This window comes from Hippocampus bargibanti, linkage group LG10 (genome assembly GCF_051943395.1).
Source record: "Hippocampus bargibanti isolate YZ-2025 linkage group LG10, ASM5194339v1, whole genome shotgun sequence".
NCBI lineage: Eukaryota > Metazoa > Chordata > Actinopteri > Syngnathiformes > Syngnathidae > Hippocampus > Hippocampus bargibanti.
This window is the reverse complement of record NC_142743.1, coordinates 7,350,430-7,367,775: the sequence shown is the minus strand read 5'-3', so window position 1 is coordinate 7,367,775 and position 17,346 is coordinate 7,350,430. Positions and strand designations below refer to the sequence as shown.

The 17,346-nt window shown below is 41.8% G+C and overlaps 1 protein-coding gene across 1 annotated transcript in view; it reads right to left on the bottom strand.

The window, feature by feature from the left end:
* Positions 1–17,346, bottom strand: part of rptor (regulatory associated protein of MTOR, complex 1) — a 182,450-nt gene that overhangs the window by 131,719 nt on the left and 33,385 nt on the right. Inside the window, exons 5-6 of the mRNA XM_089007081.1 lie at positions 13,668–13,826; positions 5,962–6,108 (exon numbers count right to left, since the gene is read on the bottom strand). Of these exons, the coding sequence (XP_088863207.1) occupies positions 5,962–6,108; positions 13,668–13,826 (306 nt within the window). The remainder of the gene's footprint in view (positions 1–5,961; positions 6,109–13,667; positions 13,827–17,346) is intronic.

Genomic DNA, 17,346 nt, shown 5'->3' with positions numbered 1-17,346 from the left:
TCAGAGTTGTCTGCCCGGCCAAAAAGCTGCCTGCCCCATTTTTCACAACTTGAAACACAATGCGAGTAATCGCAATAAAAAAACTTTTTCGCAAAGTATAAAGTTTTTATAATTAACAATGTACCTACCACAAATGCTACCTTGCTTAATTTACGGTAAATATCTCCGGCTGAAGATTTTGCTCCAGTTGTCGTTGGTCGTCATGGTACACAATGCAATGTTTGCGTTGCGTTGTCTGCTACAAGCCACAAATCGCCTTTCATAACTCCCAAGTACACTTTGCAGTCACGGTATGATGTAAGTTTACATTTTGTAGTGTCACAAATTTTGTTAGCTTCTTTTCAATCTTTCTTCTGGGCTGAGATTGTGTACATCTATTTTGGAAAATAATATGCAAACGCACGACCTTATAATGCTTGGGAAAGTCCGAAGCACGAAGCAGGCTACCGATTGGCTGCCGTGCCATGTATGCAAATTTCAACTGCAGGTAGCCTATGTCTGTGTGCTTGGCAACGATACACGTGTACTGTTTACGCATGAAGGCGAGGGAGTCCGTGAGTTTGTAGAGTGTGCGGTCTGGACAATCCATCCAAGATTAGGCAGAGTTTAACACAAATAGATATTATTGAGCTTGAGTATTTCGTTGTGTAATATGTTTTGAATGTTGAAAGTGATTCAATTTTTCAATAAATGTTGATTTCTTTAACTTTGCACCTTCGATTGAAACTTATTAAAAACAAACGGAATCTTGATAAATCACATTGCATGTTATTTTAATCTACAGTAAAGTCTCGTTATATCGATATCGGATATATCGATAGTCCCGGTTATATCGATACTATTTCTATGCACGCACGGAGAAAATTACATGCAAACAGGGTCGGATATATCGATAGTCCCGGTTATATCGATATTTTTTCGGACTCCCTTGAATATCGATAAAACGAGACTTTACTGTATTTCCATTTCCTCCTCCCAGTATCTGTAAAATAGTATGTAAATGACATAACTTGCATATTCCTTCAGCATACCTGTCAACCTCCACGGCTCCATGTCCTTACAAACTGTCATATTTTCCCTTACAAAATACAAAATAATCGTACACCATATTTTTTTTCAAACGTGTTTATTTATGTAGTTTAACATGTTATATGGTACATATTTCGTTATATCATTCTGTACATATTCTTAATAAATGATGAAATTACAGGTGTTGCTTAATTACTACAGTGTTCTCTATTGTATGCTTTTGTATGATCGATATGTTTTCCAGACTTCGACGTTTTTGGCGGGCTTTTTGTATCAAAATGCGTCTTTAAATCGTCGAAACTAGAGGCAGCTACTTTCACATATTTTTTGCAAGCAACACAATACGAATATTCCACACTTCTCTTCGAAGCTTGTATCAATCCCTCGTATCGTCTTGACTTTCGCTTTGTTCACATGTGAGCAGAATGATGCAATGGGAAATCCCCAGGCGGCAGACGCATGCGCACAGTAGCATCAAACCGCTAACTTTGTTTGCAACAAAAAAAAAAAAAACAATACCGAGATAGAGGCTACCGCAGCGAACTTGTTTGACTTGATTGATTTGCCGTTTCGTGATAGTCGGTGCCTACCGGATGGTACCCATAATGGACAAATGTGCGTTTTTCCATACAGATTTTCTTGTACGTCATACATGTCTTAAAATGCATAATAAACGTACTTTGTACGGCAAAAACTTACAGGTTGACAGGTATGCTTGAGACAAATGTATTAACTGATAGGGGCTATTTTTCACATTTGGAAGACAGTTAATAAATTGGGTTGTAGTGTTCTTACTGTGCTATGAGGTTTGCACACACTACATTTAATGCTTTAGTATATCCGGGCTAAACACTCCCTCCAAATGTTCCTGGCCTGGCCCCTCTGTGAAATTTTAGAACACATTGTGGCCCGCGAGTCAAAAAGTTTGCCCACCCCTGACCTAACTCCTAGGATCATTGGGACACACAAACCCCTCCACCACGGTAAGGTGAAAGACTCATTTCAACGGTTACTAATCATGCCAATGCGACTGTGCGCATGCGCGTTTGGAAACGTATTCATGTGCAGTAACGGCAGTCGATCTTCGGTCAAAAAGACAAAGCTCCCTAATTGAGAAGCATGCTATGCGTGGGTCCCAGTTGCGCCACCCACAGTACGGTACAGTCACCCCAATGAAAATTTGGAAAACGTGTGTGCCACACTAATCCTCAAGGTAAATATGACAGTGTTACCAGCAGAAGCTGATTAATGCAGAGTATCCAGTCTAATTATCACATTAGCATACTGTCATCTCACAAATTACCATTAAAATCAGCGTGGCAGGTTTCTTTTCTTTCTCCGCTACTGTGAATAGCAGAGATCAGTGCAATAGCTTAGATTTTTTTTAATTGACACAAATTAATGAGACGAAGTCTCCGGGGAAGGAGGGAACGTACGCAACACCACACATGCTCATCACCAGTGTAAAAATTAGCATTTACAAAGCAATCAAGAAAATATGTTCAATAGAAATTGGTAAAGGAATATATATCTTGTCAATGAGTCACACATCCATTTTTTTATTATTATTCATTTATTATTTATACATTTATTTTTTTTCAAGTTTGACTGATTCCAGTTGACTTGTTATGGGATTTACAGTTGGGAATAGTCGCCAGTCAATCACAAAGCACAGAAAGGCAACCCTGCACAAATTGTAAACATTTTGTTGAGGGATGACAACTACATCAGCCAACCCATGTGTCATGATCTGGTTGGCGACCAACGGGGGGGGCGCTGTCGGCCCCGCCTGCACCTGCACAGGTGCTGGTCGTCCCGATCAGATTGGCGACCAACGGGTAGCGACGTCAGCCCTGCCTGCAGCCTCGCAGGTGCTGGTCGTTTAATCACTGACACTTAAAAGGACACCCGGCACAACCATCCGGTGTCGGTTCATTGTTTGCTGCTTGTTTGCTGCATGCATTGTGTATGTGTTTGTTTAACCTTGGCGGACTTTTACTTTTGGTCTTCTTTTGCTACTTTGTATTTTTTCCATTCAGATGATTTTGATGTTTTACATTTTGTTCCCGCTGACTATATTTTAATACAATTTGTCAAATAACCGCCTGCTCCCTCCTGCCTGCTTTTTGGGATCCGCACTCGCCATCACCACCTCGCAAACCGTGACAGAATGAACCGACCAACCATCGGATCCCGCAGGTACATCGGACCCGTCTCATTTCCACCCTGTGCCTGGCAATGCTACGTCCACGTTAGCCCGAGCCTCGTCGCGTTTGAATTGCGTCACTCGACGAGCCGTAACGTCCACGTAAACGTCCGGCCGAGACCTCCTTCCAGGTGGCCGTCCAGGGTGACACTGGGTGACTGGCAGTGTACGCCCACGTCCAGCCACGCTGTCGTCGTGCATGACGAATTGAGTCTCATCCACGACGAGCCGTGCAACGTCCGCGTCAACGTCAGTCCGAGACCCCACTCACCGCTGGATCCCGGAGCGGCTCTGGACTGGTCTCGTTCCCCAGGTGCCGGGCAGTTCACGCCCACGTCGGCGTCCGGCCGAGACCTGGTCCCATACGGCCGTACGGGGTGCCGTTCTGCGCCTGGCAGTTCGACGTCCACGTTGAGCCATGCGCCGTCGCGTGAATGTGGGAGAGGGATCGCACTCACGCCCACGACGATCCGTGCCGCGTCTTCGTCCACCCCAGGCCGAGTCCCATTCCCATCAGGCCGCCGCCCATCGTGTGCTGGAGAGGCAGCGGTTGCCCTCTCCACCGACCGTTCCCTGGCGAGTGGACCTTTTGGGAGACTGTTGGGACTTCTGGAAGCAGCCCCTTGAAGGGGGGGTACTGTCATGATCTGGTTGGCGACCAACGGGGGGCGCTGTCGGCCCCGCCTGCACCTGCACAGGTGCTGGTCGTCCCGATCAGATTGGCGACCAACGGGTAGCGACGTCAGCCCTGCCTGCAGCCTCGCAGGTGCTGGTCGTTTAATCACTGAAACTTAAAAGGACACCCGGCACGACCATCCGGTGTCTGTTCAATGTTTGCTGCTTGTTTGCTGCATGCATTGTGTATGTGTTTGTTTAACCTTGGCGGACTTTTACTTTTGGTCTTCTTTTCCTACTTTGTATTTTTTCCATTCAGATGATTTTGATGTTTTACATTTTGTTCCTGCTGACTTTATTTTAATACAATTTGTCAAACAACCTCCTGCTCCCTCCTGCCTGCTTTTTGGGATCCGCACCCGCCATCACCACCTCACAAACCGTGACACCATGAGGAACAAGCCGCACAAAAGGTCAGGTGGTCCGTCTGGTGTGTCTCAGCAGTGAGTGCAGTTGCTTTAGTTTCAGTCTGAGAAAAGTGCCACAGCGAACGCATTGAACGTGTATGCTAAGTGCACACAGCAGAGTGATAATATATTTGAAACAAACCAGGTGGCCCTTTAATAGAGCACTCTAGGGTGGCACGCACACATGGACATCAGAGGGTTTTGTGCGATGTGGGAAGTCCTTTGCAGCAAATAGGCTTCATCGTTTTTTTGAAGCTCTCTATTTCATGTCGACATCTACCTCGAGAGTATGTCCACAAAGAGTAGCCTGATGGAGTATCCATGCCACATTTCGGCTAAAAAATGGCTGCACGATATGATTGTTTATTTATTGGCACCACCAATGTGCTGACGCACACACCGCTATGAAAAGGGTGCCAATCCAGTGTGTGATTGAGGGGTCCCCTCCCACCCGATGCCACCCGCATGGATCGTCTCTTGAATGATTAAAAACTATTTTTATCCCCCATGACTTCGGCACATCATACACTTCCTGCATTTGTGGGTGCAAAGAGCTATCACTCAAGTAAAAATTGGAAATGCTTTCACTGCATTTAAAAGAGAGAGCTGTCATTTGTTTCATGACCAGAGGAAGTGATAAAAGATATTTATATTCATATTAACACACCAATTAACACCCGCTAGGAATGATACTGCTACAGACAAATAAACACTTCCAGTATAAGATATAGGTGAAGCCTTGGAGCTGCTAGGAATTGTGGAAAACAATTTGCTCAAGTGCTTTTAAATAAAAGAAAGAAACCTAGAAATAGCATCAAAACAAAGCATATGTAGAAAGGTCGTTACTTATATTAATGTCAATGTTTTATGTTGTGTGTTCTGTTGCATTGTGGTTATTTTACGTTTCGTGTTCTGTGTTACAGCTGCAGCTGTTGTGTAATCGCTTCAGTGGTACCGACTTACAAGCATCTCTTTATGGGAAATTTTCAAGTTCCGAAACGCCTCAACAGGAAAACATTGCCTCTTGTTACAAAGGAAAGTTAGGAATTTGGGTAAGCCATTAACATGTTTAATCCTCTCCACATATTACACATAAATTTCTTTAACGAATTGTCACTGTGTTCATTTGCTGCTTGTTTTGAATGTATTTTAGAGTTTTGCTCCTGTTCTCTCGCTCCATATTGCAACCAACTATGTCAATGTCGTTAGATGTAAATACTGCAATGTACCATGGGCAAATGAATATTCGATTATCTCTTTTGGCAGTTTCCGGCGGATCACGACAAAGGTTAAAACCTCTGAGGAAAAACGAACAGTTTTCAATTGATGTAACAAAATTTGTTTCTTTAGATATTTTAACAGTATGTCATGTTTAAAAGTATGTTTAAAAGTATGTCAAATGTGGCGAACATCAGGAAGCAATATGTGCTAATCGTAGTAGACTTGCACCGACCGGTACTACGCAGTGGATTTACAAAGTTGCGCTAGTGGCTGTCAAAATGCGTAAATGGCGCAAGGGCGCGGCCCAAATGCGTCTCTGTACACTGTAATGCAGAAAATATGCTCATTTCAAATTCATCTAAATGACTGTACAAAGGGATGGGGGTCCCTATCTGTGTTCTTTGTATGTGTGTGTAAACGCACCTCCAGCTCCTGTTCTCGCTGCAGGGCGAACTGCTTGAAGGATTTGACAATGATCCCAGCATTGGAGCAGTCATAGACAAAAATGGAAGGGCTCCCCATCCAGGTCTGAAGGTCGTAGATGGACAGCGGGATGTACTGAGTGTAGTTCTTGAAGAAGAACACATAAGAGAATGGTAAAACGATTAGAGTGTCGCGGCATCATTAAATTGCACTGGTAGAATCACAGTATTAATAATTAATGATGTCATGTTAGGAGAAATGAGCGTGATCAAAGTGTGATCAAACAGCAGGGGGCTTGGGATCATCGATGTGGCCATAGAGCTACAGAAGAGGTTATATCATAACCAGACAGGAGGGAATGCATTTTCTCATGAATTAATTGTGCATTTAGAACAATTTATGGAAAAGAAAAAGATAGAAGAACAGAGGAACCAAAAACCACACAACGCCTCTGGCTGTGCTGGGGATCGAGTGGCAAAGGCTACGTTTGGACAACAGCAGTGCATCAATGTAAGTGGGTGCTCGCTTATTGAATAGTGGCAATGAACAACAATATTTCAAGTTATCATATCGAAGATTAGTCCTGGGATAGCAGCAGGCACACTGCAAATGATTTGGTTCTCAAAGACACCAATGTTTTGGAGTGTTTGATTATTTATCCTGTTTTAAGTTTCAATTTCTTATTTTAAGGGTTCATCTTTCAGCGGTAAACTTAAATCAAGCACATTTCTTTTTTTACTTTTTGTTTCAAAGGAGTATGACATCTTAAGATGGGGGAAATAGCGATTAAAATCACACATGCTATATCTTTCCCCTGATGTTCCATTTGATGAATTAAATTATGTTTTAGAATATTCCAATAAACTGCAACAACAAAGTTGCTCTGCACTGTAGCCAAGGGTAAAATCCATTCCAAGTCATGCATTCCTACTCCAGGCTCTAAAATGTTTGTCGTTGCCATCTGTTTCTTCTTCTTTTTCTTCTTCAGCTCTTTAGTGCATAGTGCCACCTACTACAAAGGAAGCAAACATCATTTCCAAATAGAGTCAATGGAAGCAGACTGCTTTTATTTAGCCTAACAAACAAATGCCAAAGATAGCATTGCATGTAAATAATTTCACCAAGATTTTTTTGAAAAACACAATCATAAATATCCATGTGCAAATAAATACAAAATATTAACTTCAAACAATACCTTATTCGGTTTTGTTTCCTCTGTGTTTTGATTTTCCCCACCATTCATCAATCATAAGCACAATGGATCTCCATCAGTTTTGAAGAAACAACCCCCTCTGAAAATCATCATACATTTCCTACGGGTGAATTTATTGCTAGAGGATTAGGACATATCATTTCACTTGCAAGGCAAATTTTATCGCCTCCGAGATTAAAAAAAGATATCTTCCTTCCCTCTTCACATACTTTTAATATCAGAGGTAGGCTCGTATTCATTCATTTTGCTCAGAAGCAAAAATGAGATGCCCAATGCCACTGGCTGATTTATTTAATCCATATTTTATTGGATTATTTGTCTTGACATGTGTCTGAATATCAGCCAATATGTCATGTGTTCTCAGAACACCATAAAGATGTGGGCTGATAGTCAGAACTGAATTGTGTTTGAAAATCATCTGCTCTATCCACGGTATAGAGCAGACAAAGAAAGACGGGAAATTGAAAGTTAAGGACATTGGGGGATTGCAAAGCATTCCGAAAAGACCAACAAATGAAAAAAACAAGATCCATGACAGACTGTCAAGGTAACGCGCCTCATCAGGCAGGAGAAGAGGCCCAAAAATTAAGGAAATGAAATTGGATGGTTTAAGTCCTGGTACAAATTCCCAATTCGACCACTAATGGGGACAGAGGGCCTCTAGCACAGCCTGAGGCCAGCTCAGCAAAAAGAGTGTTTTTAAAAGAAAGAGAAAGTGTTCCTTTTCTTCATACATACTTCCTCTGCATTTAGCCAGTCGTTGCGAGACGACAAATAGAGGAACAGAGATACTAATCAAATGCTTACACAATATTTTGTAACCGCTTTGAGTGAAGAATATTGCCTTGTGATCATTGCCTTCTCCCAGTGATGTCATATGATGTGAAACCAAAGATAATGTTTAAACGGGAGGATACGCTAGCAACATGCAAATGCATATATATTATAACCAGCTTCGATGAGAAGGTTTCTTCAGCCGTCATCTGTACAACAGTGAAGGTTTCGGACGTTTCGCCTCCTATCCAAGAGGCTTCGTCAGCGAACTAAAGTCTGACTGGTCGTATCGGCCCCATTTATATATCCCTAATGTCCAGACATGGTGGCGCCGGACACAGCTATGATAGGTCCCTACTCTCAGGTTGGGGGGGCAGAGGACCCCTCCCTGTGGCCCCACTGATTGTTCCTACATTCCTGACTAACGACTGGCCTATTACCCCCACTCCCACCGGTATCACCTCATCAGCATAACGACCCTCATCAGCATTACGAAAGTTGCCTAACCTGTTTTGCCTAAGCAGGCTATTGTATGAACGATCCAAATTGAACCTCACCCCACCAGACCGGTTTAATGAAGGATTTTGTTGTTTTATAAGAATCGCTTCTTTTACCCCCCTTTCAAACCATCTATGTTCTTTCGCTAAGATTTTAACCTCATTGTCATCAAATGAGTGGTTGCTAGCTTTTAGGTGCAAATGTACTGCCGAGTGAGGTCCACTTATATTATCCCTGCGATGTTGATAAAGTCTTAAAGAATTTGTTGAGTCTCCCCAATGTACTGCTCTTTACAATTTTCATTCTTACAATGTATGGAATAAACTACATTACTTTGTTTTTCATTTGGTAGCCTATCTTTTGGATGCACTAATTTTTGCCTTTACGTGTTTATCGGTTTGAAATAAGTAGGAATTTTATGTTGCCAAAGGACTCTTTGTAATTTTTCAGAAACTCCTGCAATGTACGGTACTGCTACTCCTCTCCTTTTTGTATCTTGAGAATTATTGGTTTCCCTTTAGGGAATGAAACCACAGCGAGCCTTCGCGCTCCGTGACCAGGAGGACGGCAACCCGTCTTCCTTAGACTTAGTGGAGCTCAAGTGAGATGACAGTACGAAGTATTCAGGTTCTGAGACTCGGAGGGCAAGGACCAGCCCAACGGCATCAACACAGACCTGAATCTTTGGGGAAATGGCCAGGAGCTATAGAGATTCTGAGGATTTGAGAGCTAGCGGGTGAGATGTGTCCAACGGCACAGACTTCAGAATATCTTCTTGGTCTATTTCTCATCCCTTTTGGTCGAACGAGAGCTCCTTAGAAAACTATAATTTTAATTTAGCCGAAATTGTGGATTTATCAATTTTTCAATTTTGAATTGGATTTACTTTGAAGATTTTTTGTTTGATGGAATTATGAGAAATTACCTCAGCAGCGGGTCGGGCTCGAGATCGTTCCGGAGTGGTAAGAAATCAAGTTCCACCAATTAATAAAAATTAACCATTAAAGAATTAGGCAAGTTGCCTCGGGAGCGTTTCTAGACCTGATCAATCTGTGAAAGGTTAACTAATGATGGACAAAAGCATGACCACAATTGACAATATGATTTTATTATAATTTTTATTTTCTTATTTTATTAGATTGTTATTAATTTTTGTTTTACTCATTAATCCTTTTATCTTGGGAGAATCGACATATAATCGGCTTAAAGGGTTGTGAAGTCCGGGATCGCAGTTGTGAAATACCAGCCCCTGGCTGGTTCCGCACCATGTGAGAAAGGAAATGAACCACAATAAACCCGTTGATTGCATAAGCGCGAGTCATTGTCGTCTCTGAAAATATATCAAGTGATTCTATCCGTTACAACCTCCAAAATGAATAAAAGTGTGAAACGGCGGGAGGCACCGTGTGTCGCGACGGTTCCTCTTTTTGATAATCCGTCGACAACGAAAAGGTTCGAATCTTTTTTATTCCGACTTGTAGGTTGAGCCCAAACCTACTAACCCCCCCCTGAAAGAAACCCGAATGATCGTAACGACAATGTGTCATGATGCCAAAAGAAATGTTAAATAATTTTGTGTTTTCTGGATTTTGGATGGGAGAAAGGTACGCATTTCTCCCCATCCAAAACAGTAGAGTTGGGCGACCACTAATTAACTCTGAGAAGGTGATTGCAACCACCTGGGAATGGCCAATTGTCGCTGGGACCCGATTGGCCAGAAGCTCAGGTGAAGCACCTTTAAAGCCAGACTGAGCGAGTCACTTCCAGGAGGAAGAAGAGGGACAAAGGACAACCTGGAGAGCAGTGTTACCTGGGGTCTGCCGAAAACTGATATCAACTTCAAATAAATAAATCTCACAATATCCTTCCTGCATCTGGCTGAGTGAACTTATCAACTTTCCACCTGCTTGCTGTCTCGACGCACGACACGATGATTAAACTTGATCCAGGTGTGATACCAATTGCAACAGCGTGAAAAATATGAGAGAAAACTGCCGTAAAAGCGCAGTGTCCGTTTCCTGTTTCTCCGATTCTGAAAAAGAATGAAGGCAGTTGGCCTTGGGAAGCCCAGTGTCCGCTTCTTTCGCGGTTACTCGTCAGGGACGAAGAAGGAACGGAGGAAGACCGGGTGGACCACGCAAAAGTAGCTAGAATTACTTAGCTCGAGGCAGAACCTGGACGAATTTCTCTCGGCGATCGGCTCGCGCAAAAAGGGGAAGTTAAACCGAGGAGGAACTTGCAGTGTCAGCATACATATTAGCACCAAACATTTTCAATGGTAGACAGGTCTGGGCTGCAGGCAGGCAAGTCAAGTACCTGCACTCCCTTTCTATGAAGCCACATCGCTGTAACATGGGTCCAGGAATGAAATATGGTCTGGTTTGTCAATTATTTGAAATGCAGAACAACTTATTTTGTTTCTTTCTGGGCATGTTTGGCAAGGTGATTTGTATTACAGGAAAAAAAACAAATCATACACAGTTATGGCGCGTGTGGCTGCCGCTCCTCACCCGCAGAAAAAACATATCCTGTGACTGTAAAGTGACCTTGAGCGTTTTGAAAGGCGCTTATAAATTCAATGTATTATTATTATGTTACATTTACAACGGATACATATTTAACCATTTTGAATCAACGCAGCAGCATATTGTCGTGCAAAACGGCAGTCAGCAGTGGGGAAGAAGTGTAGGAAATTACATAAACCACAAAAACGAGTGAAACACCTGATGTAATATCCGTGTGTTACGATTACAAATAAAATAATAGGAAAAAAATAACATCAATGTTCAGTCATGGGTGTAAACTCATTTTTGTCACGGGCCACATTGCAGTTAGTTTCCCTCGAGAGCCATCGTTGTGACGATAAATGTTATATATAAATGTTTCATTATTGCAGCCACGGATAACAACAAATTGATGGATATCTAGTTTTGAAATCAGAAGTCAAGAAAAATGTATTGTTTAATTAAGCCTTGTTGTTTTGGATTATATGTGACATGTTGAAATTTGATTTCAGACTTCAGCAAACATCCGGGAAATAAACGTGTTTGATTTGCTTTCACAGGCAGCATAAAATGATGTGGCGAGTCACATCTGGCCCCCGGACATTGTTGAAAACTCAGGAATAGGCAGGACTGTGAGTCTCCAGCCATCATGCAATCACACAAATATCTGCTTCACTTCATTGTCTCTCAAGTTGGACAAAACTGAACCAATGTGTCAAAATTGTTTGATGGCTGTTAAGACTTCAGAAACAAGGCAGCGATTTCGTCGTGTAAAATGACAGACCTGAATCAACTCACTTTGTCAAAAGCTATCAGTATGAAGAGGCAGCACATGGCGATGCACCCGGGCTCACTGATGGCATAGACATTATGTAAGATACTTTCAGTATGTTTTGATGACTTTTCCTTCTTAACAAGTTGTTTTTTTCCGCTTTCTATTCTATTCCTGACTTATGTTCTGTAGCTGGAGAAGCATACTCTCTTCTCTCCTCCCCAGGTCTGCTTTGTGATGGATCTACCACCATTGTGGCTCTGGACACTGTTTCTGTGAACAATGTCCCACTGGAGCCTTTCTCAGAATTTATGCTGGTGTTAATGGCATATTTGACACTCAAACATCCCCCAATGTGTTGCAACTCAACTCTTTATAATTCAAACTGTAGTAATTGGCGACAAAACCCATGATCAAGATGTCACAAGTGCATAAAATAAAGCAATGGCTGATTGGAAGCCCTTCATTGAATGGCGGAATGCCATGTTGTATTTTTTCAGGTCAAGTATCCTTATTCTTGTATTTCTGCACCTCATAACAGTGAGAGAGAGAGAGATAGAGAGACACAGAGAGATAGAGAGACACAGAGAGAGAGAGAGAGAGAGAGAGAGAGAGAGAGAGAGAGAGAGAGAGAGAGAGAGAGAGAGAGAGAGAGAGAGAGAGAGAGAGAGAGAGAGAGAGAGAGAGAGAGAGAGAGAGAGAGAGAGAGAGAGAGAGAGAGAGAGAGAGAGAGAGAGAGAGAGAGAGAGAGAGAGAGAGAGAGAGAGAGAGAATAATAGTGCATGTATCACTGCCGTTCATGTACATTTTTATGTACATAATGCTTTCAATCTCAAATGTACGTGACCAGAGTACAAATTGTTTTTCACACTTTTTGCATGATACTTAGCTTGCTTCAAGTGGAGACGGAAGGATGAGTCTAATCCTGGTATAAACCTAATTCCTTCACAATAAAAGTGAATATCTGTTTCTGTATGTAAACATTTTAATCGAAATGTCATGTTATTTATCTGTGAAAAGTAAATATTCCCGGTTAAAAGACGCAGAAACGATCACATACTCTCTCTGTTTTTCATCGACATTGTGCATTTTCACGAAAAGTTGTCTGCTTTTCTTCTATGTAAAGAAACACTACATAATATATAAACCTCTGCAAAGCGGTATCGATTTAAAAAGCAAATAAAGATACTGTTACTAATGTATTCCAAAATAAATATGGTTAACCTTTTAAGCATCTTGTCCTGGTTGATTTGGAGGTATATACTGAGTTTGCAATAATATATTTTTCCTCTTTTGACACATTAATTGAGCTGCAAATTTACTGTCCATAGCTGGTTGCTCTCCACTTATATGTGGTTCCACCCAGACCTCTGAACAAAGAAATATATCTCAACTGAAAACAAATAACTAGAAAAACAGTTTTCTTTGTCTGGAACCAAAAAAGATTTGCAGCACATCAACTTTCATGAAATAAAAATAAAAATAAAACATAAATAAACATGCTGCTGTCTTCTCCTCGAATGGATGTGTAAGTACACAATATTAAAGTACAGAAAAAGAAAAACGTTTCTAGACAGCAAAGGTCTTGGTTGTCTTGCATGTTATGTGATTGATCAACGGTCGACATCACATTCGAAACATCAAATCATCAGAAACAGTAGGGTAAAATAACATTTCATATCGAGAAGGAATTAATGAGTGATCCCCATGCAAATGTTTCTCCCTGAAGTGAAACCCTCAGGTAAAGTGTGACACAGATTGGATTGGATTTGCCTTTACACACAGATGTGGCTCAGATGACAATTTTAGGCCATAGGTAGAACAAGATACCCTACTTCAATGTCTACTCTGCTGCAATTACCCATTTAAATAAAATTGCATCTTGAATTTCGATGCGCACAAGCATGCGATATGTTCTCAGTCTGTAATTAATGAGTTGAGTTACCTTATTAAAAACCCAAATTTCTCCATTGACAGTGGGCCGTGGAACCCCATGGCCGTTGTAGTGAAAGAGGACCCGCTCCTCTTTGGCATTTCGTCTGAGTGACGTGCATAGCTTTTTCACCTCGTCCACTGTGGGGTCCAGGCTTTGTTTGTAACGTGCCTGAAATACATGAAAGAACATGAAAGTATGAGTAAAAAGAATATACAACGATGCATGATGACATTATATAATACATCAACTTTCAAATCCATTGCTTTTCATGTCTGCAAAACTGGAGGAGACCGTTTTATGAAAAGAACTAAGCATCACATTCTTATTCATCATGTTAAATGATGCAACACGGGACTGCATGGGGGTTTACATGAATGAAAGGCATGGTAAGGAAGCTCAGACGAGAGGAGCATACTTTGAGCATGGAGTCCTTTGACATATTTACATGGGTCATATCCGAATTCACATCAATGTTTCTTCTTTAAGTGTTGTTACACGATTTCTTTGTGGTTTGTTCCTCATGAGTTTATGTAGAAAGAAATTGATGGCACACTGTCAAAATGACAAAACAGGGACTTGGACATTGTACAAATTGTAACATGATAATTGGTGAAGTCACTTCAATTATGATCAGCTGCCATCATCCCAGAACTCCTCATCCCCAAACTTCTCCAGCTTGGTGTGTCCCCTACGATCTGCCAGTGGACCCTCAGCTTCCTGACAGGACGGACACAACAGGTCAGACTGGGAACTATATCATCCTCAACACGAACCACAAGCACTGGAGCCCTGCAGGGATACGTCCTCTCTCCATTGCTCTTCTCTCTCTACACGAACGACTGCACCTCAACGCACCCAGCTGTCAAATTCATAAAGTTCGCAGAAGACACCACGGTCATCGGTCTCATCACAGACGGCGACGAGTCTGTGTACTGACAACAAGTGGAGCAGCTGGAGCTCTGGTGCAGCCGTCACAACCTAGAGCTGAACACGCTCAAGACAGTAGAGATGATCGTGGACTTCAGGAAACATCCATCACCACAGCTACCCCTCACACTGCTGCCTCGTGTCAACCGTTGACCTTCAAGTTCTTGGGAATCACAGTCTCCCAGGACATGAAGTGGGAGGTCAACACCAACTCTGTCTTGAGAAAGGCCCAACAAAGAATGTACATCCTGAGGCTGCTAAAAAAGCATGGCCAAGAGGTGCTGCAACATTTCTACACGGCTGTCATCGAATCGATCCTGTGTTCTTCCATCACCGTTTGGTTCGGGGCCGCCACAAAAATGGACAAAATCCAACTTCAACGGACAGTTAGGACGGCGAAAAAAAATTATTGGCACCGTCCTACCCACTCTCGAGGACTTGCACACTGCAAGAATCAAAACTAGGGCGCGGAAAATCCTACTGGACTTAACTCTTTGAACTCTTTCAACAGTCGCCCAAATGGAACTGTATAGTGCCACTTAGCAATTTTTGATGATGATACTAGTGAGCGCGTTCTACCGGAAACAAATCCCTTGTGTGTTATACATACAGTGAGACCTCAACTTACGAACTTAATTGGTTCCCAGACAGAGTGTGTAAGTCGAAATGTAAAAAAAAAAATCCCATAGGAAACCATTAAAATGGGAATAATCCGTTCCCGGGTTTCCATAAAATATACTTTTCAACTAAATAAGCCTTAAAACTACACACAACATACCTCATTCTATGTATAATAAATGTATTGTATTGTAAAGAAAGAAATACACTGCACTGTATAATAAAGTCACTTTATTTACATTTGTGATGGTCATTGATGGCTCTTAATTGACACTTGTTGCTTTCTGACTTGTAAGGTCTTACGAAACTGAGGCATCACATTATCATTCATCATGTTGATGATTCATATAGCCTTTTCTGAATGGAACTGTTCAATAAAAGCCTGCACATCAACTGTTAAATGGCCTGCTTCTGCTTGTCCTCTTGAAGGCAAATCAAATTCTCTGTGTTGATGACCTCATTATGGTCAGCAACAAGCTCCTCGATGTCATCTGCATTCACTTCGAGTCCCGTAGGTGCTGACAGAGATTTTATGACAACAAAAGGTGCGACTCTGATGATTCCACAGGCGCGGAATAAAACGCGACAAAAGAAGGCGGGCGGGGCGAATAAAATGGCACACTCGCGTCTAACAATCACCTCGTGCAAAGCAAACTTTGGGAGCACAAGCAAACTTTTGAAGCACAGGACATAGCGATGCACTTTCGTCGTAATCATGTCACTGGTGAGGTGACAGTGACTCGTTGAAATGAAATGAAATTGAAGTGTCGCCAGCGGCAGCCACGCCCGAGCTGTCAACTCGCACGTGACAATTTAGCGTGACTATTGACACGCTGTTCCGTTGTGTGTGAAAACACTAGCTCTGATTGGCTTACCATGACACATGACTCTACCCTTTAGCCAATCACAATCACTTCTATCGCATTTTGACCAGGGGGTGCGTTCAAGTGTAGCAACACAAAAACGTTCGCAAGTATTTGTCACCACTCATTCAGTTAGACAATGCTTTCCAAAAAGCCTAGATTCATAAGAAGTTGTGCGCTATTCTCGAACCTGAACGCACCCCAAGTCTTGGATGACAAACAAACAGAGAAGAGTAGACGTGTATGGCTGGTAGTTTCTTCAATTTATTCATAGTAACGCACCACATTTGAACTGAGGCTGAACACGAGCCTGTGGTGTTTATTTTCGGTCCCATAATAGTAAAATTATCAGCAAAAAGCTCCAAGTAGGCGATCGACGTGTGCATTCAATGAGAAGGGGTATGGAAAGTAGCGCCGGCTGGAGCGCTGTTCGTCGTGTGCTACAGCCGAAGATCACTTTCGCCAGATCCGAAGGTCGTGTGCTTGATGGACCGGCCGTGGTGGGTGTGTATTATAAAAATAGTGCTTATTATAAGGCTTAATTTTCATAAATTTGACGTTCGTATGATGGAAAGTTCGTATTATAAGGTGTTCGTAAGTTGAGGTCTCACTGTAGTTGGCAATAAAGATGATTCTGATTAAAAGAAAAATCTTGAAATTGGATTAACAGCCAACGGCGGATCACTTATAAATAAATAGATAAATGGATAAATAAATAAATAAATACATAAGTACCTACCTACCTACAGACAGACAGACATAATATCCACTTCTGCGTTTGCTGTGTGGTTATACTATGATAATATTCTGTTGTCAATCATTGTTAAAATTCTAAATGCATTTTCGAAATAGAGCTGATATTTCGCTCTTGCAAAACGTAGTAAGAGGCCTTATCTGCTTCGTGAAAATTGCACTTCTCATTGGGTTAAAAAATGGATACGGGTAATGATGTAGCTGACCTTGAGGGCCATTATGTTCACGATACAAACCTAAATTGTCAAGGCACTGCAGTTTGAAAAATGATTATAACCTCCTCTTCACAGTTAATAATTATAATGAGTGACATTTTATATCCAACCACTGTTTTCACACGGTCAGTCAAAACAGGACATAAATTAAAGGATTAATTAATTAAAGGACAGGACTTAAATAAATTAAATGGAATTGACAAGTCCATTTTAGCCCAACCATCAGGTATTGTTTCAGAAGTTAAGACCATGATGAAAAGTAAGAGGGTCGAATGGTGTTATTTGTCCATGCAGGATGCTAAACAAGCTGAT